The following is a 26,358-nucleotide window of genomic DNA, read 5'->3' as shown; positions in this document are numbered from 1 at the left end:
AGAAAGAAGACGAATAGGAGAGAAAAAACAAATATATAGAGAAAAAGAAAGAGAGAAAAGGAGAGAAAAACGACTCGCCAGATGTGATTAAAAAAAGACAGAACGTGTCCGCGTATATGCATATGTGCATATTTAGATATAGGTATGTATATACATATGTATATATATTCATATATATATATATACAGATAAAGTGGTAGTACGTAGTAGTAACCAAAAGCGCATGCGCTTCGTTTTCTTTCCTTCTCTCTCTCTCTCTCTCTCTCTCTCTCTCCTACACTTTCCTTCTTCGACCTTCGCGCACATAAGCATCAGTGAGATTTATCCGGCGATGCGAGATCGGGAAACACGAGGGCTGCATGAGTGCAGGTGCATGTGCGATGCACGTACGTGATTCTGCGTGTTCCGATACACGAATGCAAGTTTCGTTCTAGGGAAAGAGTGAGAGAGAAAGAGTGGAATAGTGAGAGAGAATCTATGTGTCCAGTAACGAGAAAGAGAAGGAAAGAGGAGGGTCAGATAGGCTATAGGAGGGAAATGAAGGACAAGCGCGAAAGGGAGTTCGAGAGAGTAAGAGAAAGAAAGAGAGAGAGAAAGAGAAGTAGGGAGGGAGCAGAACAGCTTCCAATCCGTTTCTCTCGTGGAAGAGCGAGTTGAACGGAGATAGTGGAGTATGAGGAGGATATGGAGGAGGAAGAGGTAAAAAGAGAGAAAGAGAGAAGGTTGGTAGAATGAGGTACGCAGATAGAGAGAGGCCTGAGCGACGGCTAGAGGGTGGTCAGAACGTGAGAGAAAGAGAGAGAGAGAAAGAGAGGAAGAGAGAGAGTGAAACGCGAATGCAGGGAGAAAGAGAAAGAGACAGAAAAAGAAAGAGGGAGAGAGAGAGAGAGAGAGAGAGATAGGGTGAGTTGACGGGAACATAGTGGGGATGGAAAGAGACGAGGGGTGGTGAAAAGGAGACCGAGATGCAGGCGGCAATGCGTCGAACGAGGAGAGTCAGAGGCTGACCAAAAAAAAGGACAGACGCTTCAATTCATTGATCGCCCAGCGGTCCGAGCGACGACGCGCGGGTTAAAATAAAAAAAAAAAGCGCTGAAGAGGGCGCTGGAGAGTAGCGAAAGAGGAAGAGGAAGAGGGGTGAAGGGAACGAAACGGAGGGCGTTGCGAAAAATCTCCGCGCAAAAAGTGCGCACGGAAGGGAAAAGGTTCCGAGAAAAAACAAGAAAGAGAGATAGAAAGAGAGAGAAAAGAGAGAGAAAGAGAGAGAAAAGAGAGAGAAAGAGAGAGAGAGAGAGAAATGAGAAGACGAATTTACGAACGATAGAAAATCACCGAAGTCAAACTCGCACGATCTTTTTTCCAGTCCACTGCGTATGTCGACGTTTTCTTTTCCTTTCCTTCTTCTAATTCCGATATTTTTTCTTTCTCACATCCGTATCGAAATACAAAACGAAATAGCGAAGTTTGAAAAACGTAAAATCAATTTGTAATGTCTTTTTTACTTTTTCTCTTTTTCTTTATCTTGTCGGTACTTGTCAGTCGATTCTCGATAATCGATGCACTGTACTCCCGCCGGAAGATGAACCTTTTCGCTATACTTTAGAAGCGTATAAAAGCGTAATGAGGCGCGTTAAAAAGAGAGAATATTTGCCAGCCGATACCGATCTCGGTGCGAATCGAAGATTATTAATAGGAACATATATCTTTATAAATTTTCTTTGCGGTTGTTAAAGTAGGCATAATAAGAAGATTCCTCGAAACTCGGAATATGTAATAAAAAACAAAAAGTTACGAGGGAGGAAATACAAGAAGAAGGAAAAAAGAGAAGGAAGGAAGGAAGGAAGGAAAGATATCTAAAGTTATAAGGAAAAATCGATGCAAAGGAGGGAAGCAGGTGATGGGATACACCTGGTTATGGAAGCAGTTCCTTACTGGTTTTCGACAAATCCAAGGATACTTCGAATGGTGCAAAACCGACGAGTGTCTTGAAGGAGTTTAAAAATTCTCACAATACACGTTTTTCGTTCCAGACGAGCGACCTCGGGCCATACTCCATCTTTCTCTCTCTCCCTCACTCACTCTTTCACTCTCTCTCTCTCTCTCTCTCTCTCTCGCTTTTTCTTTCTCTCTATCTCAACGAACATGAACATCTGTATTTTGGGAAACCCCTTTTTGCATTTCGGAGACAGATGCAAATGAAAGGGTTCCCCTTGGATGCAAGAATGCAAAAGAAATCGCGGCTTTACTCGGGCAGAACCCTTTTGCGAGTTCTCTCTTTTCAGTGGGATGCCTCGCATTCTCTTGACGTATGATGCATCTGCTCCGCGCACACAATATCCTGCGATTCCTCTCAAATTCACTCGCGATTCGGCGAGGTCATTCCTGCCTACATTTTTCCCCCGAAATCCTCCTCCTACGCTCGATATTGTCTTCTCCCCTCGCGTACGCCTAACCGAATCTCCTTCCTCGCGGATGCTGCGTACTCCTCTCTTGAACCTACAACCATCACATTTTAGTTTCGTAACTCGAGCTCGGGCAAGAACGATGTGTTCTCTCAATTTCCTACATTTAGAAGGTCGATTTTATTATCTCTGTGTTTATTAGTCATTGAATATAATTACTCCGATTATTTCAATTATTTTGTATCAGTAAATATATTCATTGTTTATTTATCTTCTTTCAAAATAAATGTATTGATAGTCCAACACAACTTCATATTAACTTAAACACTCCGATTTGATTATTTTCTAACGTAAGCGAAGAGCTTGTGTGGCATGGTTTGTTTTCCTTCAGGACGTCAACCTTAGATATGCAGGGGCGGGAGAGGGAGAGAGAATTGCGTGCCGTGGCAGATGTGAAAAGGTTAAGGGTAAAAAGTACGTAGGGTGCCTACAGTAAAAGGGGGGACTGAGAAGAACCATCAGGTAATAATAAGGAGGTTCTAAAAACCATTCTTCAGGACGCACGCGAATTCTCGCACTCGGTGACTTATTCAAATTTATGACTTTAGTTATAAGACCGAAGTGCTCTTTTTACTTTTCCTTCCCGAATTATTGATTAAGCAGGTACGGTGTCTCGTCGAAAAAAGTAAAGATCCGCGTAAGCCATCCATGGTAGGTACTTTTCCCGAACGACAACAATGGAGACTGAAAAGTGCAGTCTACGAGAAAAAAAAAGGGAAAAAGAGAAAAACCGTAAAAGACAGTAAGATCTGGACTTTCATCATTAGTGTCCCGTTCGTGGTATCAACGTGCTTTACTGCATCTTTTTCCCTTCTCTCTTTCTCTTTCTCTCTTTTCCTCCTCCTCTTTTCGCTCTTCTTTCGAGAAGAGGAACGCGCGCCCAACGGCGCGTAGCTTTGAAGATGGACTCCCGAGTTTTATTTCTTTCTCGTGAAGAATGGAAAGCATAAATTGTGGCGGGTTTGTTGAGGACGAAAGAGATACCGTCTGCGATTCCGACTGAGAGATAAATAAAGATAGAAAAGAAAGAAAAACGATGGTTCGATAATTTACAGAAAGAAGTTATCAAAAAAAGTCTGTCAAACGCGAGTTTAATAGTAAGACTTTATCCCTATTCTTAATCCAATGATAGGACATCAAAGATCGTGAATACATTCTAATATGATAGTGCTCGTTATTAAGAATATTCAGATTTTCGCTTTGAAATTGTTTGGACTCCATAATCGTAAGAATTGTGCGATGCTTCAGTTCGACTCGAGAGAGATAAAGAGAAAAGATGAGGGAGAATGATTGGACGAAAAGAATACAGAAGCAAATAAAATAAAAATTAAAGACGACGAAAACGAAAAGTGTACGAAAGAGATTCAAAGAAAGTAAGAACGAGTAAGAACTATAAGAGTGGTAATAATGGAAAAAGAAAATGTGAAAGGTTTCTGTCGACTAATTGGAATTCTTCTCTTCTATTCTGTTTCATTTCTTATAAAACGAATGTCTTACCTTATCTTTTCTCTTATATCCAATGAAATTGAATAACGTGAATTACAGCTAAATCAAATAAATAAAGCATAATTATTGAAAGAGGATTGATTCCACTCTGAACAAAAAAAAACAGAAATAAATCAAATTCATTCTAATTGATTTTCGTGACAGAGACAGTCGTTTACGTGATCATTGTCAATTAGTTAAAAGAGAAAAAAGGAAGGATTGCTAACACGCGCGAATTTTCGATCGATCACAGACAATAAATCTTCGAATTTTGATGCGGGGTCGGTCAAGCATTTTCACCTTCGATAGTAAGTAAGTCCCCGATAACGAAACGAAATAAAACGAAGGGGGGCCCTACGTCACCGTAGGCTTGGCGTCTGCTGGCAGCTGCCAGTACGTCATACTTTTTCTTTGTCTCAAAGGACCCTTCTTTCTCTTTTTCTTTCTTTCTTTCTCTTCTTTTCTCTACTTTTCTCTTCTTTTCTCTTCTCTTCGGTCGGTGCTCTTTGGGGGTAGAAAACAGAGCCACGCGCTCGTGGCAGATGTTTCATGACGAACGGCCCCCTTGCCTTCTCCGTCTAATACGCACTTATACTTCGACTTACGTTCGTTACGCGCCGTATAGAAACCACGGGACAAGCAACTCATTTCATCTATCGAGTCTCCGATTTCATTATTTTTCATTCGATCGATTGAATTTTAATCAAATTCTTTGATTAGATTCAATTTGCCCTTCTAATTATTTATGATTAGGATAATTACTTGATATTATAGTATTATTGAATATTTTTACATATGTTATTTTATTATATTATTTCATTATTTGTATGCATATTCATCCAACGAACGAAGGAAGATGCATGGACGTGTAAAACATCAAACCCATGTGAGCGTTAATACGTGCACGTCTATGTATGTATCTCTAGAAGCCGCCCCGTACGATAACACCGAGCTGTATGATAAAGAACAATTTAACGGTCTTGTTAAAGATACGAAACACGCCTACCGCGATAAAAGTGAGGCGCAGTATGGCGGCATTGCCAGGCCTCAAAGAAGAAAGATTGAACGGACGAAATTCAAGAACGTCCAGACAGGTACTTATATGTAATTAATAAACTCTGTTAGTGATATTTAATATCTTAAAGAAAAATAGAATTTGACGAAACAATTTACCAACAATATAATGTATAAGCTTGTTAAATAATAAAATAATAAACTTTAGGTTAAAGATAATATTTAACGGAATTTTTTCGAATAAAAGTAATATTTCTTGCTATGCTACAGCAAGTACAAATTTATTACATGATTAAATAAAAAAACAAACAAACAAAAGCAAGAAAATAAAAATAAAAAAGATACATAAACGCATATATCGAAAAGAAAGATAAGTGTGCGAGAGGCAAGGGACGATGAATGAACGAAGAGAGACAGACGCTTCTTCATCGTAGCACACGTCGTCACACCTGACGTCACATACTAGTTAGGGTGCAGATGGCCCCCCTCTCAAGCGTGACGTTAGGCCCCTACGATGGGGTACCTGGCGGCGTCTAGCAATATGCTTCTTTCCCTCCATTACCCTGTCCCCTCCTTCTGCTACTTCTTTGCTCTCTTTCTTTTCTTTTCTCTCTTTTTCTCTTTTTCTCTTTTTCTTTCTTTCCCTTTCTCTCCCTTTTTATTAGCACACAGCCGCAGCTGCTCAGGTAGCACGAGCTACTTCCACATTTACGACGATGGAACTCGTTTAAGAATATCGTGGGGTGCTACGAAGGCCCCCATTGAAATTCCAACCAACATGGACTGACTAACACGCTTCGAGAGTTCCTTCGATAGTGCGTGCACGCGCACGAGAGCAAGAATATCGCCTTAACACATTCAGGGATACGTCATCCAGATGTAAATGACAGCTATTTTTTCGTGAAGGAACTGTTTACCAAAATTGAATGACACTTCTCTTACAATTTTAGTTCAATTTATAATATATATAGCGTTTGATAGTAATTTTTAACAATTTATACGTTTCAAATGTAAATATTTAGTAGTAGTAATTATATCATATATTAGGGGTAGCAATGATTTCGATGACTTTAGTTCATGAAGTAATCGTTTTAATTTTTTATTCTTCGAAATAGTCTTTATTATTTTAGATAACTTTGATCCATTATTCAGGCAACTGCCGAATTTCTTGACTAAGAAATAATTAATGCAATGAAATTATTATCAAAGCATCAAATTAATTGCTTGCTAACGACGATTGATATACAACTACATAATTCTATCAAAGAAATTTGAATTACTAGGTTTAAAAAAAGGAATTATATTTTTTTTAAATATTTCATTTTATAAATCGATTTGAATTACAAAAATAAGAAATATTATAAAAATATTAAAAGTAGGTTTAGCTTTTTCACATTACGAACGACGAGAATTTGTATCTTCAATAAGCAGACATGATCTACGATAAACGATTAATGTGTTAATTATACTCTCTTCTGCAATTTTAGATTGATTTTGTTTCTACTTTTTTCAGAAAAATATTTTTAAAAAACGTTATTCTGATATCATTCTTGGTTATGTAAATAAAAAACGATCTAAAGTAATTGTTCGTATTTGTTCAACTAAAATATCTATTTTGATGTATTTTCTTTGTTTTTTCTTTTCCTCATACGTAAAACCACAAAAATCACACAATCAAAACGGCTTTTAGCAATTAGAAAAAACAATGGAGAGAAACTTTATTTAATTTACAATCAATAGGAACAATAATGGATTTGCAAAGTACGAAAGTAGTACGATTGTAAAGTTTCATCAAATTGCACCAATAAAATAGCAATTTGATTGTTATATTAACGGATGGTATAATGGCGATAGCGATCATAAATTAGGAATGATCAATTTTGAACAAGAGAGAGTGATTTGTCTGATTCCGGGTAAAATGTTTTCTGAAGATTTACAAGGTGATAAAAGAGCCTTGTGGCTCGAACACATTGTCCGACATGTTATTTGACACAAAATGGTCAAGGCCTTGTAAATCTAAGCATTCCGATAATGGGTGGACGATCGCCTTTTTCCTATAGTAAACGACTCGAAAGAGCTATTTGTAAAGTCTCGTAAACCTATTTTGTTAATTCTCAGCATGGGTCTTCCGGTTTTTCCGTTTAGGAATTTGCAGGGGCGTTTCGTGTTTTAAACACAATATCTCAACCGTAAAACCAGTTTTCCTCGAGTTTACGTCTACGTTCTAACTCATAGACATTCTTGTTTTCGCGTTGCTCCTTGGCAGCCAGCTGAACTTTTGCGAAACTTACATTTCACACCTGGATGAGTCCTCTTTATCGGTAATTGGGTCTATATTAAAAATTTATTGCGTATGTCTTCTTCGAACGGGAAAATATTATCGAGCAATTTACTCGAATCCTATTCTTTACTTTTTCCTTTCTCTCTCTCTCTCTCTTTCTTTCTCTCTCACACATTCTTTCTTTCTCCCTCTCTCTTTTATGTGATCAAATTGAAAAAGACGAGCCTTTTCCTCTGACAACAGTTTCCAATTTAAGATCAAATAGAGCAAACAGATTGCGGCTCTCTATCCATGATATATCCGGCCCCAATTTCGAGAGTCTCGTGTCTAACGGGAGATTAATAGTATTAATAACGAACGGTCGGAGTTTAAGAACCGTTGAGGAGCGAAAAAGAGCGGCATTAACGTCGCCTTTCGACCGATCTGGTACAATAACTTCGAAACATATGTCGAACGAACGTGCTCGCCTATTTTCCCTTTTTTCTCTTTATTCTTTTTTTCCCTCCTCCTACATTCGCTCTATTTCGACGCTTCGCATCGTGATGCGTTATTAACGGACCTTCAGAGAAAAAAATTCTACAAGATAAACGAGGAAGAGTAAGGAAAGAGAGAAAAAGAAAGAGAATGATAAAAAGTAAGAGTAAAAAAAAAAGAAAGAACGATAAAGAGAAAGAGATAAAGAGAGAATACGTTTTTAAAAAAGTAATTCGTAAGGTAAGACACGTGGGTGTAAGATAGAAAAGGAAAAAGTAAGGTAGGTCGGACCATCTGGTTCTCCTTTCGTTCTTCTTTCTTGGTCGAGGGTCTTTTAAATCCACCAGAGACATGCACCTTGAGACCTGTCTAGGCCAAGGACCCTCTAGTCTAAGGGGCCCTTTAAACGAAGACACCGAAAACGATCTAAGGACCTCACCTTACAACCCTCCTGGCCCTAACTATCGTCCTTGGGGATAACCAACGAAGGCGGTTCCTTTATATTTAAAACTATTATGTTCATTTTTGTATTACTAAGAATATCTCATATATTATTGTTAATATCGATTTACTTTCAAATTTGTCGATCCTCAATACCTAGAAGCACTTATAAAAATTTCAGAAAAGAGTTAAAACTTTTTTTTAAAAAAAGATAGCGAAACTAATAATCTCAACTCATTTTATTATTTTTTTTCTGAAAAGTAATCTGATTAAAACAATGCTTCTATTTTTGCATTCTTTCTGTGCTCTTGGTAATTGGGTTTACGATTAGAAGCTAAATTGGTAATGTTTCTTTTCAATTCTGACAAAGTCGTTATTGTAAATAGGAAAGAAGAATTTTTCAAAAGATAGAAAATCAAATAGACAAAAATCGGTTCTGTTGAGTATCTTTCACTTCTTATCCCAGTTTTTCTCTTCCCTCTACAATTGCAATTGCAAGTTCGTCGCGCAGGAGGATCTATTAACGTTATATCAGCAAACGTAGCGCGAGTGCGTTCCCGGTGTGTTTGCACGGGAGATCAATGTATTGTTGACGATCGACCGACAAAGCTAAATTAATTTGCAAATCGTTCGTAGTTCGACGACGTTCTAAGGGTTTGCCTGTCCTCCTCCTACTGATCTCTCTCTCTCTCTCTCTTTTCTCTATTTGTCTCTTTCTCTGTCTTTGTCTGTCTGTCTGTCTGTCTCTCTCTCTCTCTCTTTTCTCTCTCTCTCGTGAACATCCCCAACGAGTACTTAGGTACATGCATACACATAAATACACGCGCATACACACACACACACACACTCACACTCACACTCACACATCTACATTCGTATACTAAGCCTGCTTTATCCGCTCGTACGTACACTCGTACCACGTGAAAGAGAAGAAATCGGAATAGGTAGGAGAAAGTACCGGTAGGAGAAAGACGAGGATAGGAAACACTGTCTTCGAATGCATATCGAGAGATTAAAAAAAACTGCAACTCTAGATGGTGCAGCGTCAAGCATTTTTGACCCGTATTTCTCCCGCGATTCTCAGACTCTCCCCACCCAACGCCACTTTTGTCTCCTTACACACAACGAAAAGAAGAAAGAAAGATAGTTATAAAAAGAGAGAGAGAGAGAGAGAAAGAATACAAGAAGAAGTGCAATACACCGAAGTAAGCGAGCAAGCGTGTATATATCGCACAAACTTCCCGGCTACTACGCGTACGTGCACTTTTGTCCTACGTCACGCGTATTCAATAGCAGTAGTAGCAACAGCAGCAACGAAGAATCGTAGAAAAGAAGGAGAATCTCGGTGTTGAGGTGCTTCTCTCGATCGAAGGTACGAGACGAGGAATACAGGGACTTTCCGACGAGTTGTATAAATGCGGAAAGAGAGAGAAAGATAGAGATAGATAGATAAATAGAAAGAGAGGTCGACTTGCTCGAGGTCTCGTGGGGGGACGAACCGTGACAGTGAGACTTTTATTAGGGAAGGAATCAGCAAGCATGATTATGTACCTTTGAGTATCTCCACCTCGCCAATCACCCTTCACTACCATCTCAAACTGACTACTACTACCCTCTACGATTGACGAGAACGACGACGACGATGACGACGACGATGACGACGACGACGACGACAGTCATCCTTCTCATTCTCCTTCTACCAAGCTCAAACCCACCCTCCTCCCTCCCCTCGAGCTGCATTGTCAACCTCTTTCCTTCCCCTTTTACCGTGCATATATGTATGCATTGGCGTAGCTTCCTGAGAAATCAACGAGACTGTCTATAATGGCCGTCTCATCAGGAGATTTCTACTTGTATAAATATTTCGTCTTACTAGCGATTTCGATAGTTCAATATTTTTATAGTCCTTTAATTTGTTGTTATTTTGCTTTTTTTTATGATAATTGTGTTCTTTCTACGAACTATTACGTTTGTCGAAAGTTCGACGATGGTCAAAATTTATGAAAAATAAGTTCGATCGTTCGTAACTGATAATCACGTGATTAATTAAAAAGTGGCTTTATTACTTACGATGAACGTTGTCGTGGCGGTGCGAAAGATGTCCTCTGAAACATAATAATGGAATTTTTATCATCTCGGGCATTTGATTATAAATTATTATCATTGATTTATTTTTTTTTAAGAATATTAATAAAGTCGTTGATTGTAAGATACGAGTTTTTTTTCGTATAGATTAAAAAAGTACTTATAGCTATGGTTCTAATCGTAAAGATTGAATGGTAGAATAGAAAGTGACGTTCTTTTCTTCGACGAAAAATTCGTCTTCGTTGGGCAAAAATTTTGAAAATGAGAAGCGAAGGTTGAAGAGAGTCGTCCGCCACGATATTTGCATCTCTGCCTCGCCAATGCCGCTCAAGGCGATATTGTCGTTCACAATGAAACCACCCCCCCCCCCCAAAACTTTCCACCACCTCCGACACATTCTCCCTCAGACAACGCACATGCAACGGACGCGTGTCGCGTTCGAACTTTCGCCTCGAACCAGATACGCACAAAACTTCACGAATCTATCGTGCAATTGTATTGGGAGATACAAAAAGAACGAAAAAAAAATAATAAAAGAAGATTCTTTTCCTTCTTCATCACAGTCGAGGAGAAACGGTGAATTCCGAAGACTCATTTCGTATGAACGAAGAGGAATAACCTAAGGTGAACGAACGTTGCTAAATTTTGGACGATTTCTTTTTTTTATTTAAATAATTTTACACACGTTAATGTTTTAACATTAAATTGCATACACGATAAATCAGGATACAATGAAACGTGCAAATTATTGTATAATATCGCGAATATTACTAATGTTCGTTTCATTTCACATTAATCGATATCCGATAAAAACATAACGACGTAAATTTATATCACGAAGGATATCACCGAATCGTTCATGAAATAAACAAGAAAGAATCGTATGCCGTATCGATTACCGATTACTTAAAATCCTTTTATAAACCGTCTTTTATCGCGTTCTATTTGAGAACTAGTGTACGAACTATCTTATTAATAAATTAAATCAGCACCGATATTGATGTTAATGAACCCGTAATTATCGAACAGAGTTAAAATCACGAATTTATATGATTTTCCGAGAAAGAAATTTACTTATAAGCGGTTTTTATGTCTCTATAGAAATGAATATTTCAAAGAAAAACAAAACATTTTCGATCAACGATACACCTTATGAATATATAATAGTTATAGAAATTTAAATAAGATTTATCTAAGTAGATATTTGAAATATTTATTAGTAACAGAGAAAAGCAAAGTCATTCTTAAGAAAAGGGGAGATTCTAAAAGATAGTATCAGATAGTAGGAATATCGAACAATGGAATACACGGTTGGCAACTGGAAATTTGGTGAGACGCGTCTCAAGAACAATTCTACATCTACTCGAAGCTATATTGTCTCGATTAAGGATGCACGAAGTAGCAATATAGGGCTGCCGAAAGGGACAGTACGGCACTAGCTAGCGAAGGAGGTCGGAGGTGCTAGGTGCTACGCTTCGACGCCAGTATCTCAGACAGTTTTGGCCGGCAAGACTTAACAAATAGGCAAAGTTTTGGATGCCGGAGCCAGTGGATTCTCCACTACTGCGGCAACGACATCCTCTCTCTCTCTCTCTTTCTTTCTCCGCTTTGTTTCTAAGTTTATGATGTATTAGCCGTGCTCCATCTCCCTCGTTCCCTCTTTTCTTCGTCTCTCACATTCAGCCCCATCTCTCTCTCTCTCTCTCTCTCTCTCTTTCTTTCTTTCCCTTCTCTTTATCCTTTCCATTCTCTCTCTCTCTCTCTCTTTCTCTCTTTCTCTCTCTATCTCTATTTCTCTTTCTCTCTCTAGCCTTCTATCTTAGAGAACGCGTTTGTCTCGCGCTTTTGAGTTGACCAATTTATACGCTACGTAGCTTTAAGATACAACGACCATCCAAGCGAATTAACGACGTAACGTTCTCCTAACAGGAGTGATTAAAGCGTGGGGAGCGTGACCTTGCGTTCTGGGAAGATACTCTTGCAAAGTGGATACTGTTAAGTCCCTTGAAACGAGGCTAAATTATGTATATCGACTCTATTTACAATTATATTATACGTATACATGTATCGTAATGTACTTATTACTATTTTAAATTGTTATTAGAGATAAATTACATTTAAAATGAATTAATTGTATTTTGATCATCATTATTACTTATTAATATTATTTAACGCAATTTTATGGTTTGAAAGGAGTAAGATAATTTTGAAAAGAATAGTAAATGTAATGCGGTATTTATGTGATTCGTTTAAATGCGGTAACACGTATTACGTTATTCACGCGAAACAATCTTCTTTTTAAAAAAAATGTGGTCAACATGGAAAACGAATAAACGTGAAAACGCGCACGAAATTTCGATTTACCATCAAGCAAGAAAAATTATTTCAGCTCTAACCATTTTCCCCGGATATGTTCGTTCGATTATTCGTCGGAAAAACGCACAGAATTTCGGACGCGCTGAACGTAACAGAATACGCGCGTTACAGAACTGTAACGAGATCTAGAGAGTACTTGGAGCTCGTAACGTGCGTAACGGACATCAAACGTTTACGGCTGGTGTCTAGTGATTCACAGAATACCTTCTATTTTTTTTCAATCTCTTTTTTCCCTTTCCTCTCTCTCTCTTTCTCTTCCTCTTTTTGCTCTTTTCACTCGCTCTTTAATTATCCTATAATATTAAGCAAGCAGATTTTGTGTAATATACTGACCAGTTTATTTAAAAAAGAAATAGTTTAAGAATTTATATATATTAGGATGAATCGACTATTTCCGAGTACAAAAATTTGTCTAGGTCTGTACTTTACGAATATTCATTTAATATTCATTAAATAATCAACTCATTAATATATGATTTCAATACTTTATACGCTACAATTATCAACGTTACACTGTCTGCTCTATATTTGCCAAACTTCATACTATTGAAATAAAAACAAAAATAACAGGTTAATTTTTAATATAAATGTTAAAAAGAAATGAGTTTATTATTGTACAGTGTCAATAGCATGAGTTTTATATAGCAAACCGTAATAATGGTAGACATTAGACCGAGAAAGAAATTCTTGATCTTCTCGGTATTTATCTCATATACAATTAGAAGCTAATCTACTTTTTTGTGAAATAAAGTTTATTTTATACTTTAAACTTGTATGTGTGTGCGTTTCTTATATTTATTTTCTCTTCTAAATATATATAAAGAAATGAATAAACAGTTAATGTGAATGATCAAGAAAAAATAAGTTATTTGGAAATTTTTATTTGTTAATTATATTTTACATGGCAGATATATACACATAATAAACGTATATAATCATTAATTAATTTCCTATCTACGCTGAAATATTAGTTTCCGTCAGATTACTAAAATCGAGCAACTTGGGCGCGGTTAGTAAAATGGATGGGTTGACCCGTTCGAAAAGAATAAAAAAGAAACATGGGCTGTTGACTCCAGAGAGACGATAAAAGATACGACTTTTTTGGTTACGTGAAGTAAATGTAAGATGGTGTTCGTGGGAGAGTAATTTGAAACCTTAACAAGGAAGGTATATATAACAATAAAAATAAACGTATATTTAATTTAATAAATTGAGAAATCATTAAATACAAGTAGTTAAACGTTATAAAATTCATTCTATATATATGTGGCTAGGTTGAAAAATTTTAAGCTCAACGTAGTAACAATCTTGTTTCGGTTAAAGTAACTTTTATTTAAAAAATAAAAAGAATTTTGTTTATCTCATGTCTCGAAACTTTTCAACCCATCCTCGTATATATATTATAGTACGTCTATAATAATACTCATAAAAAATTTTCACATAATAATCTTATATATCTCTCTATTATATCAATCTATTTATTTACCTCTATTTTTTTTCTCTTTTAGCACGTTCCAACTGAGAATTAATAAAGCTCGCTCTCATGGCTCGACCAGTTCACGACGCGACGTCGTTCGCCAGAAGAAAATCAATACCCGATAGGAGCGTTCCCGAAGGTCCGCTTATACTCGTCGTGCTATCTCGCTTTTATCTTGATCGTATCTTACATATTGGCGTGCGTCGCGAACGTTTCCATCGCTCTCGAGCGTTGGTAAACGAGAAAGCGTTTACATACGAGGAAGCGTTGCAGTAACCGCCCACACCCTTCTACCATGTCATAGTTTGCTCGCTTGTTCGCGAGCCTTCTCAGGGTGACAGATGGCAGACCGGTAGACAAAGAACTTGGTCGACTGCTTTTCGTGCTGTTGCGTAACTCAATAACCAGGAACGCGAGTCAATCGTTTCTACTCGACGTCGTATACGACGACAAGAACTACGACGATGTCGTCGTAGTAGAAGGGCCACCCCCGCAGCGGTATTAAAAGGACGATGGGGTTGAAAATCAAATCCTGTCGCATCGATGGAAATCTTCCTTCTCCGAACAAGATCTCATCTTTCTCTTATTCTCTCTTTTTCTTTCTCTATCTCTTTCTTTTTCTCTTTCTCTTATTCTCCATCTTCTATCTAGTTCTCTATTTCTCCCTCCTTCTCTATGTTAGTCTCCCCACCGTTTTCTAACTTTCCATCATCAATCAAATATTCCCTCTCTCTGATATAACGTCAAACCACGTCGAACACGATCGAAGGGTACTTGGTTAGTGTTCCACGATGATTAGACGATTAAGAGTTCCCCTCTAATCGCACGTTCGTGCCGGCTCTTGGATATAGAATTAGCTTTAATACCAGTACAACAAGATAACTTCTTGTTTCATTTAAGCATATAAGACTTTTTTTTCTTTTAACATCGTAAACGTCATATCGATTAGGAATTCATATATTGTTCTTTTTCTTTGTTTTTAATAAATAAATACATAGTTTTAATTGTTTATGTGATATCATTGAAAACTTGTTGATTGTAAAATATTCTTCTAATGTTGCAAATACGTAACATTTCCATTGTGTGTATGAAATTAATTGGAAGATGAGTCGAAATATCTTCACGATTAGCTATAATAAATTTGTTGGAACGTAGTTAGGAGCATCGTCTTAGAACGATCAAGGCAAAAGCAGGCGTGATAGGCGCATGTGTGCAAAAGAGGAGGGGTTGGTACGTCAACGGATATACAATGGACACGTGCCAGAATCTAATCAGCGCAGAAAACCCGGGACTAGAGCTGTTTTTTTCTTTAAGCTTTGCCATTCATCGAGTTAACTCACTGAACTCACTGGAAATTCATTAAAAGCGGACTGCCATGAGCGGGTGACTAACGTTTTTCTTGTTATCTCCTTCGAATTCGATAACGCATATTATCGCGGACAAACATTTAAAGATATTTTCTAGATCTTGAAAAATACAACAAATAATTTGATAAATCATAAGGTATTTTGCGACTTATCATTTAAAGATCAAAAAATATGTATTTATATGATTGGGGGTATGTATGCTGACACTAATCACAGAATAAAAATAACTTTTCTAATCGTATAGGAAAAGTGGCTTTAACGCAAACTATTTTAACGAGGTGGACGATGAGGAAGAGCTTTAGGAAGTATTCTCTCAAGGCACAGAGAGAATGATTTCATGGTAACTACAATCGGCGAAGCCAGCTATATACTCTCAACCGTTTCGGCCTATAGATAACGATCGCACTTTGGTATTAGTATTCACTGATCGAAAGTTCAACGTATGCGGTCCTATTTTTACGGTAACGGTTAGCAACTGCATTTCCATGTCTAAAGTCGTTTATTCGATGGCTCGCTGCATATTTGATAGCATGGGGGGGGCTTATATCGTGTACGTAAAAGTTACAACGGCTGCTGAAATTGAGATAGGAACACGTGGCTCCGTAGCTCCAGAGGAGACGCCCCCTGCATCTAATCGCGAGAGTAGTTATGGAATATTCTCGGACGGCAAGCGGAAGGATAGCATATACGGACTCTCTCTGTGCACGCGTTCTACAACGATAATGAATTGTAGTCTGGAAATGCCTATCGATTCTCTGATAATTACCAGGAACTTATAATTGCCATTAAATGAGGAAAATGTTGGTTTCCAAAGTTGCTTGTTATAGACTATATTATACATATATATATATACATATATACATTTGTACATTTGCATTTATTAAGTCGTCATTTTAATTTTATATTTCAATGTGTTATTTATGTAGAGAATATATATATTATCTTACGTATAAGACGTATAAAAGGAGAAGCTTTGATCCATGTTTAAGTTCGTTTATACTTGAAAATAATTAGACGAAGATAATTAATACATGAAATATAAATATTAGATATATAGAAAAGGCAAGAATTCTAGAACGGGACAGTGGATTCCTTCCAGAAATGACGAAGCAACAAGTGGCTTCTTAGCTCGAACAATCTTAGCTCGATGCTCAACAAGTGTTTTCCGAATGAATACCCTTGAACATTTCTCACAGGAAATATCAAGAAACGTCCACTTTCTTTATCGCATTGCGTCGTATATATTTCTCGATCTTCTTCTCTCTTCGTTTGCTCATTTATTTTCTAACGAAAATACTATCTCACAAAATTTCTTATATTTTTAACATAACCAGAAAAAATATTACAATAACTATTTTTTAAATTACTACAGATATATTTATAATTTTCTTTTAGGATATTTATATTTTTAATATCGAATTTTAGAATGTGATGTTATTAAACGCATCTACCATATAAGGATACCTATGGTTTTAATCTTTTTCTCTATCTATCCATATCTTTTAATTTTTCAAAAGAGTGACACGTTGTCTTTATTCCACCTAATGACTACGTCATAAGTTCAACTGAGCATAATTTATATCCTTCAGATTTTAATTACACCGTTTCGTCAGATTAATTCGAAGTAGCGCGGAAAAAACATATTCCAAGTTGCAAATTGCTAGAAATTTAATGGTTCTGCCTGGGTATCGACGAAGATGTGACAGAAGTTTGTAACGTACAGAAAAATAAATGACGTATGGACTTATCACATAGATGATACATTACAAATTAAGTTCGCGAGATAGAAAAGATTATCACGGACAAGGTAGGTATCTTTAATTAAGTTCCCTACTAATGAGACTCGTTAGAGCTGTTATTACGGTGCAAGTGATTAAATATGTAAATAATTACAAGAAGATTCGCACTTTGAGTCAAGATATAAATGAGAAACGATTTAGCACGTCGAGATTTCTAATCATAAATATTAATCAGTAATTTGAACGGTAACGATTTAGATATAAAGAAACCAGAAATATCATCCTTGGTAACGAATAGGGTAAATAATTTTTTTTTCATATTTTGTGGACAATTATTGTTAATATATTATGTTTTATATAAAAATAAAAAATGAGATTTCTCCTATTTAGGAGAAAATAGTATTGGACGTTCAAACACCCCTTCAGAGGATAGTACTCTTGAGCAGCAACAAGTTGATATCTTGTTCCCTTAAAAGGGTTTAGTGAAAAGAGGGAAAAAACTCAGAGATGTCTTTTCTGTTGTTATCGTAAGAAAACATTCCTTCCTTCCTATCATCTTTCAACTCAGAACGTTTCTTCTTTTCATCAACAGGTTACCCGGGTGGTGAGCTTTGGTCTGGAAAATCTTGAAGGGAAGTTTCTCTTGTCCATAAAGGGGCTAAGAAAACTTGCCTTGAAGAAGAAGAAGAAGAGAAATGATGGTGTGGGAAGAAGGAAGAAGAGAATTGGTAGACTTTCTTTCTTAGGGCTTGAGAAAGCTCCCGGATGTTAGAGTTTGAGGGTGTTTTCCTTAGGGATGACTCCAAGACGATCTACTCACACCCTCTTATTCTCCAACGTCTTCTCTTTAACCTGTTGAAGCTACCCTTAGAGAGATAAAGTGTTTTCTTGGCCGGAGACGAGGATGGGGACCGGGGAAATTTGCTAGGGTAAGAGGCGAGAATCTTGGGATACTTGGGATAAAGTCTATAGAAAGAGACGGATGGATGGTTCGCTCTGGGAAACTAAGGGAGATAAGAAGAGATAGAGAAAGAGAGTGAAAGAGAGGGAAAGAAGAGCGCGTCGAGATCTTTCCGGGCGAGAAGACGCGGGTGAACGAGTCCCTGAAGAGAGAAAGAGAGAGAAAGAAAGAGTAGAGCTGAGAGCTCTTTGAAGAAGTGACACCTTTGTTTTCCCAGAGGGCGCTCGAGCGAGCCGCGAAGGGTTAGTAGTCTCGAGGAAAATTGACGTTACGAGGAAATTACTCGGAAGCAGGAGACAAAACCCTCGAGCTCGGCGATGCGCATTCGCACGATACTTGTCCGCTATTAGATCGTGCGTGCAATTGCATTGCTATGAGCTGTTCATCAGTACGTTTGTTCGACTCTAAAATTTTTGTTTCCTTAGAAAATCCTGATGATACTGTTATAAAAGTTAGTGACCTTTGGAAGGAGTCATCGAATAAAACTGCACATTTTTCTATGTATTAAGGACAAACTAACTGAAAAAATATTCTTCCATCATCTTCAGCTGGTATTTCCGGAAGTATTATTGTCCCAGTTGAATCTCGATTGCGTTTAGAAAAGCTAATGTGAGGGAGAGCACCGTTTTACCAAGACGCGTGACTTTTTGCTCACGAGTCTGCTTTTTGTAAGGGTAGACCATTGTGGGTTTGACTTCTTCTTCCTAAATGGGCTGTCGCGTTGTCGGGATAAATATTTAACGGGTGGAAGGTAGGAAGAGACTGTTATGTCGACATCCGTCAACATCCGTCAGTATCGAGGAGGAGGTGGAGTAGACGAGAAACGCTCTTGTTCTTCCGGCGAGTGCAGGATGCTCTCGATCATATCTCACAAACGGGAGACTGCGTTCGTACGTATATACATAGATACCATATACACGCTCACGCATACACACCTATATTCATATACAACCGATCCTTTACGAGATTCAAAATATATGCAGAGTCGCGACGCGCACGGCCGAGCACCGACAAAGGAGTTTCTCGAGATAAAGGGTCTTTTCGAGGAAAGAGATCGACTCGTCGATTCTGTTTTCTACCACAAAACGGCGAAAACACGAGGCTTGAAGAAACGAACCCAAAACACTATTATACGATTTTCGTAAACGGATATACATAACGAGAAGGAGACAAGCAGATGATGAACCTTTTTCTTTAGGATTCCACGGATTATGGTGAGTGTTTGGTTCGGAACAACGTTTCGCGTTAGGATGAAGTAATTCGAGACGTTTCTTCATCTTCTTTTTGACCTCTTCCTATTCTTCAGCTGCAGCTCGACATAACTAACGTTCGCTTGCCAGTCATTCGTTTGGCAGATGCCGAAATCGATGCGCCCACAAAGATAATGGGCGTACTACGACGGATAATGGATTTAATACAAGAAATAATTGAGAATGGCCCAGATACCATTTCTTTATTTTTTTGAATCCATCGTACATCTTCTCTCTTCTTTTTCTTTTTCTTTTTACTCTTTTAACATTCTGAAATAATTTTTTGATTACTGTACTATTATATAATATTTTTCTTTTCATAATTTTTTTAATTTATTTATCTCCGATTTTAGGAAAAAAAAAATATTAATTTAGTAATTGTGAACAAAAAGAATATGCTAACATGTGTATTATCTCTTGAAAAATTAGTTATAATTTTAACCAAACTACATATTCAATGTAAACCATTATAATAAAAAAAAGGAAAGAAGAGATTATCCCTGCTTTGTGAAAAGAAACGTATTACAGTAAGAAGAACTTTACATAATCATCGTCGTCATGTAAGGAGATTGTGTATTCGTTTGAGGGCTAAAGTCACGTAGAGAGAAAAAGACGAAGAAAAAAGAATCATAGTTGTCCGATACACGAACAACATTTCTGTAAGTGTACGTATATGTAAGTTTATATCGAAGAGGTAGAGACTGTGCACCCTCCGCTTGTCGTCGGTTATTTCTTTCTGTTTACCTCCCGTGAGTTCGCGATAGAAGATACAAGAGGAAGAAAAAAAAGTAAGGGAGAAAGAGAGGGTGAGACATCGTCCTTTTCTTCTACCTTCGCTTCTTTCCTCGAGCGCTCGTTTTTTCCTCCCTTTGTCACGCAGCCACGGAAATTAAGAGACTTTTCTCGTCCACCCTTTTCGAAGTACACACACGCATATGTAAGAGTAGTAGATGAAATGAGAGGAAGAGCTGCTGCCGCTGCTGCTGCTGCTGCTGCTGCTGCTGGAGACGAGTGTTGGCGTGCGCGAGCGCGCACATTACCAAGAGCTTGTACGTAAGTGTATTGAGAAGGGGGACACACGAGCTATTGTCCACGGACACCTGTGGACTTGTGAGCTACATACGATGCTCCGGTAGCCACTTACTTTCGAGTACAGAAAAAGCTCACTCTCTGTCACTCTCTTTGTCACTATCTTTATCTTTTCCTTTCTTTCTTTCTTTCTCTCTCTTACTCTCTTTCTCTTGTACTTTTCTTCAATTCTCGGTCCATAGTCTATATTTCTACGTTTTTTCTCTCTTTTATTCTAACATGAGACAAATCTCTTAGTATCCTTTATATTCGTATCTTCACTCCTACATTTTTATCGAAAAGAATCTCTCTTTTATTTTGTAATATTCTATTTTATATTATTTACAGCTCAGAACATTATTTTCGATTTTAAATATCGTTAAGATCAAATTGTACTTTCAATTTTACTCATCATCAATAGCTTTAGAATTTAGGCTTTTCTTAATAAACTCGCCGAGAGAAATGAAGAAATTCCAAGTGGAATAATTCGATGCTTGTGGCTTTTAAAATTTTTTAAATTCCAATACTCAAGAGAGAGTATTCATTCCTCATTGAATCATACCTAATAAGAAGCTATATATAATAAATGATCGAACGATTGATAAAAATCAAATTAATATTCCATTGTTTAAAAATCATTTAGAAGATCCAAAAGAAAGAGCGAGCTTCGGTCTATATTTTATATATCCTATAGATTTGTACATTCTTATAGTTCAATGTAACGGAGAAAATCGTAATCTTCATCATCATCATCCGAGCAAAATTCTTAACAAAAATACAGAGGGTTCGATTCTTCTAGATCTAAATACTATGACGAGATCGTTAAACGAACGCATCTCGCTGTTTCAACAAAGTAAATATATTGTACGTACACATATACAACGTATGCACTTGATTAAACGCCAATATCCAGTGCTTAATTATCCGTAATATCCGCTGTAACCAGATATAATGGACCATCGAATTGGTAACGGTTTGAGTAAGAAAAAAAATGAAAGAGAAAGAGAGAAAGAGAGAAAGAGAGAACAACAATAAAAAATGTAAATTAAAAAAATGAAAAAAAATACAATACCTCACAAACGCGTAAAAGTACTGCCATGCACGCGCGTATTTCGATCGACCGTTGGCTTGTAGGTAAAAACAAAAATCGAGTCCGTCGATAAACGTATTTTTTATTTATATTTTTTTATTTTTTTTATTCTTCTATTCACGAAATTACAACTCCTGCCTCGGAGATTTGCGCACTTTCATAAATCAATCGACGCTTCAAAATTTGCATATATATATATATGAATATAAGCGTATGCGTGAATAGATATATATGAATGGGTATATGATCTATATATATATTCTTCTTAATATATATATTTCTTCTGTCCACATTTTCAAATTAGAACTCCTCTTAAACGGCTGGACCAATTTTAATGAAATTTTTTGTGTGTCTTCAGGTGGATTCGATAATTGTTTAGATTTACATTTCGGTCCTGTTTAAATTGTATATTTAATTAATTTTTTATTTATAAATTGTTATACGATAAGTTTATAGGTTGAAGTTAGTCGATATTCGAGTTATAGAGAATATTCGAGTCGATAATCGAAGTTATTCGATTCCAGTCTGTCCCGACAGTTGGTGCTGCGATCACATTTTGGAAAATATTTTGTAACTTCCTGTTATTATAGTGTTACAAAAAATCGTGTGCTAATTGAAATATTACATTAAGATCTAATTAGTGTTTGAAAAGTTTGGAAGTGTGCATAAAAAACTATACATTTTACAAATTTAGTGCGGAATTGAAGCGAGTATTTTATATAATTTTCTATCAAATTTACACATGCGTTGATTAACAATCACCCTAACCTACAAATTTATTTGTGTAGCTAATTGATTTCATAACAAATTTTTTCAATTGTTTTTATTTAAAATTATTCCAACTATTAATGAAGTTGCAGTTGTTATGGCTGGTGACCCATGTGAACGTCGAGATATTCGCATACAACGCAGAGATAATACGATGCAAATAATTCAAGACAATCATCGTTCTTACGATGCACTGCAGTATCCGTTGATATTTTGGAAAGGAGAAGATGGATATCATTTAAATATTAAACAAAGGAATCTAACTACAGGTACAACTTATAGATTATTTTATAATTCTCTTTTTTGAACCAATAATTTCTGTTTATCTTATAAATATTTTTATTTGCAGGTGAAGAACTGATCAAGAAAGTTAGTGCGATGAACTTCTACGCATACCGGTTGATGATTCGTGCTAATGAAGATAATAACATTCTCCGATGCAGACAGCTATTTCATCAGTACATTGTCGATATGTATGTGAAAATCGAAAGTGAGAGATTACGATATATAAAATTTAATCAAGCAAAACTTTGTTTGAGGAGTACATTCATTTTGGTACATGTAATGACGTTAGATATTGTAATAAGTTTTTAATAAAAATTTTCATCAAAACGGTCCAGATTGTTACAGCTTATTCCAAAAAGTTTGAAATTTTCGAATTAAAGATGTGTGTATTGGACTGATTGTGAGCCACAGCAACGGGTGGCCAGGGCACCCTAGTATATATAGATTTATTTATTTCTGCAGTTAATTATTTGTTTTTCACGGCCCTGAGCGCAGAAAAACACACTCAGTTCTATTATTCGTCACAGTGATTCTATCACTTAGACGCAAAAAGTATACACGATGGCGCGTTCGCGCGCATACAATGCATCCCTAACTGAGTTCGCGTCTAGCACACACGTTTGTACATACACGCTCGTTTATACGTACGTATATATAAGCGTATATAAATGTGTGTCTCAAATGGCAGTTACGCCTCGTCAAATTTGCACATTTATTCGTTTAACTGGTCGCATAAAATCGAGCTTGAAACTTCCTTGCGCCCGCACGCTGTTATGGTCTCCACCGAGTTGTGTATCCCGTCGTAATACACGCGTGCGCGCGCGTGTAGGAAAGAGAGAGCGAGAAACAGAGAATATATGTGAGAAAGAGAGAGAAAGAAAGACACTCATCCTTTATTCATGACCCTCCGAAGGGCTTGATCGAGGCCCGCAGCTTAGAAAACATACGCCGATGAATTTTTTGTTTTAATCTGCTCTCTTGTTTCTGTCATTGCGTACTCACGCGCGTACGAATGGCAAGGGCACAATTATTTTTTATGAAGCAGTTCGTTTGACGGACCGCACTCGTTCCATGAGTCTCCAGCGATTTTTGTTTCCCCCTCCCCTTCCACCCTTTTTCCCCCATTTTCATCCTCTTTCACCGACCATATTTTGTTTATTTTTTTTTCTTTCCCTCTGAAACCCTCTCTCTCACTCTCTCACTCTTTTTGGAAAATTCGTGGAATCGTCACCATTGTTTTCTTTTCATTCCTCTCTCTCTCTCTCTCTCTCTCTATCGTTTTTTTGGTATTTTTGTATTTTTTTTGAAACCGCGAACAACAACGTCGACAGCGTATACTGGGTGCGAAGCGTCGAAAGGTGCATTCTTTTTACGCATAAGTTTTACTCAAAGGTGGACAAGATTAGATCACATCCTAAGGGAAAAAGCGGCTGTGAGTGACGATATCGAGATATCATTGAAGTACCGCTATCGCGTTGATTTGAAATAGAAGAGTAATCTTTCTAATATCGAGCTGTTTTTTTTCTCTTTCCGTTTTATTAGTTTAAAGAAAAACAAGATCGAAAAAAATCTATCTATCTTGGATTAAACGAAATTATTCGAAAGATTTAAAGTATTTTAATCTTTCACGTAATTTTCGTTCACGTTTCTATACGATAGGTATTTTACTTCGACGACTATTATTTTTTCCCCGGTCACAGATATCTCCACTTTATTGCCATAGGACAACGATCTTCCCTCGTGTGACGCGCGTATTGAAAATACGTCAGACGGCGAGAGATTAACCTTCCACAATTTTACGTAGAATCAAAGAGAAAAACGAGAGAAATAAAAGAAAGAGGAAAAGAGAGAGAAATAGAAATATATAAACTACAGAGAAAGATTTACACGGTTAGTCGATTTAACTTCTCTTCTTCATGAGTTACCGTCGACCTTTGTGCTTCGTTTCTAATATCGCGAGAAGTTATCGCTTTTATGATGTTCTACGTAAAATAATACATTTTTGCGAAGATACCTACAGATGAGATTCGAGTGTATGCAGTGAAGAAAATGGGAGACTACGAAACAACAGCTAATTAACGATTCAATCGCTTTCTACGCTCACCAGCCGATAGTTTAATTGATTCCGAAATAGTTGTTCTCGCGAAATGCAAGAGTATAAAATGATACTCTCGAAGACTAACGTAACCCTCGTCAGGCATCCTGTGGTCACCGGCCATCGAACAGATACGACAAGAAATAAATTACACCGAGGCTCTACTCCAAGCTCGAAGAATGTCCACCCTTCTTCCCATCGTTCTTCCCCCCCCCCCAATAGCTTACCCAACGAAACCGTTCGCGAAACAATCTCGAAACAAATCGAACACGTCTATCCCCGTCTTTCTTTCCCTCATTTCCGTCGGTCTTTCGATTTAGGGATGAACCTAAGAACGAACTTCGATCCTCGCTTTCATCCTCGTTCTTCCTATCCTCGGAATTCCAAGCATCTTGTAGGCACAAGAAAAAAGACCTTGAGAAATGTCATCCCTTTCTCTTCAAATAGTGTAGGGTATATATCGATTTTAACCAAATCGTGTGTATTGTTGTTAAGTGTCAGAAATTTGTAAACGATGTATCGATGTTAGTTACATATATATCTAATAATTTTATAACAATTTATTTTTCTTCCTTCTTTATCGCATAAAGAAACAAACCAAATTTTTACATCTAAATAGAAATCATTTAACTTACCTAAAAATTTTAATAAATACTCTATCAAGATAATACGAATTTTTTGAAAATAATCACTCTAGTAGATTTAATTCGAATAGAACTAATAGAAAGTAGGTAGACGATTGGTAGTCTGTTTTCTTTTATAAGAGAAAAAGGGAGAAAAAAAGGGATAGAAAGATAGAGGAAGAAGATATTTCGTCTGACGGGGGTGGGTCAAAAACGCGGCATGGTTTTCAGGCCAAGTTGGCGTTTCGCGCGGTGTAAATCAGAGGGACTATTCTCGGCTGAACACGGTCGAAGCAATCGCGAAGTCGTGAAGAGCTCACTCGGTCGAACGCTCGGGTATGTATCTAGGATGAAGATGGAAAACGTGAGTCGGTAACATCGAACTAACATGTGTATCGTGGAAAAGTATCGCTGTTTTGGCGGGGCCGAGTCGGTGGCGGGAAAGTTATCGCGTAACTACACGATACTTCGGACGTTCTCAGTCTGGAAAGCGAAGCTTACAGTAGCCTCCAGAGGATGCTGAAAAGTACTAGGTAGACAAGCCTGGCCCTCGCGCGTTGCAAGAGAAAGAAAGAGAGAGCAGCTTGTATCGTAGCTTTTCAAAGTGAGTTATATCCATCTCTGTCTAGTTTCTCTTACTCCTTCTCTTCCAGACTTCTTCCTCTTTCTCTCTGCCTAGCTTCGAAGCACACACATCGTCCATCGGATGCATCGGGATGCATCAGCGCTAGCATACCGTGTTCATTAGCGAGAGAAAGAAAGAAAGGTAGAAGGAGAAGATACTCAGGAATCTCGTCTAGGCAAGCTCGATCGCATCGACGGCCAACGTCGTTTAATAAAGACTCTTCGGTACGCGAAAAAGCATCGAGTATAAAGAGCAAGAAAGGGGAGAGAAACACATCGTCTATTGAAAGAGAAAACTGAAGGTTCTATCGGTAGGTGGATAAAGAAATAAATAACTGATTTAATATAAACAACAAAATTAAATAATAATATTCATAGATAAAAGAACCTTTT

The 26,358-nt window shown here is 37.3% G+C and overlaps 2 protein-coding genes across 2 annotated transcripts in view; one reads left to right on the top strand and one right to left on the bottom strand.

Annotated features, from left to right (window-relative positions):
• The window catches only part of LOC107074079 (uncharacterized), a 103,318-nt gene that overhangs the window by 37,993 nt on the left and 38,967 nt on the right, over positions 1 to 26,358 (bottom strand). The window contains exon 4 of the mRNA XM_089177296.1: positions 10,228 to 10,262. Coding sequence (XP_089033422.1) covers positions 10,228 to 10,262 — 35 coding nt within the window. The remainder of the gene's footprint in view (positions 1 to 10,227; positions 10,263 to 26,358) is intronic.
• LOC149030963 (uncharacterized) lies at positions 16,916 to 24,912 on the top strand. The gene is made up of 5 exons (XM_089177140.1): positions 16,916 to 17,269; positions 17,794 to 19,052; positions 19,146 to 19,376; positions 22,425 to 22,607; positions 22,688 to 24,912. Exons 4-5 carry the CDS (start codon positions 22,436 to 22,438, stop codon positions 22,930 to 22,932), a joined length of 417 nt encoding a protein of 138 aa, XP_089033266.1. The 5' UTR covers positions 16,916 to 17,269; positions 17,794 to 19,052; positions 19,146 to 19,376; positions 22,425 to 22,435; the 3' UTR covers positions 22,933 to 24,912.

This window comes from Polistes dominula, unplaced genomic scaffold, assembly GCF_049000335.1.
Source record: "Polistes dominula isolate Pdom_NZ unplaced genomic scaffold, Pdom_raw_medaka contig_20, whole genome shotgun sequence".
Lineage (NCBI taxonomy): Eukaryota > Metazoa > Arthropoda > Insecta > Hymenoptera > Vespidae > Polistes > Polistes dominula.
This window is presented reverse-complemented; position numbering and strand designations above follow the sequence as displayed.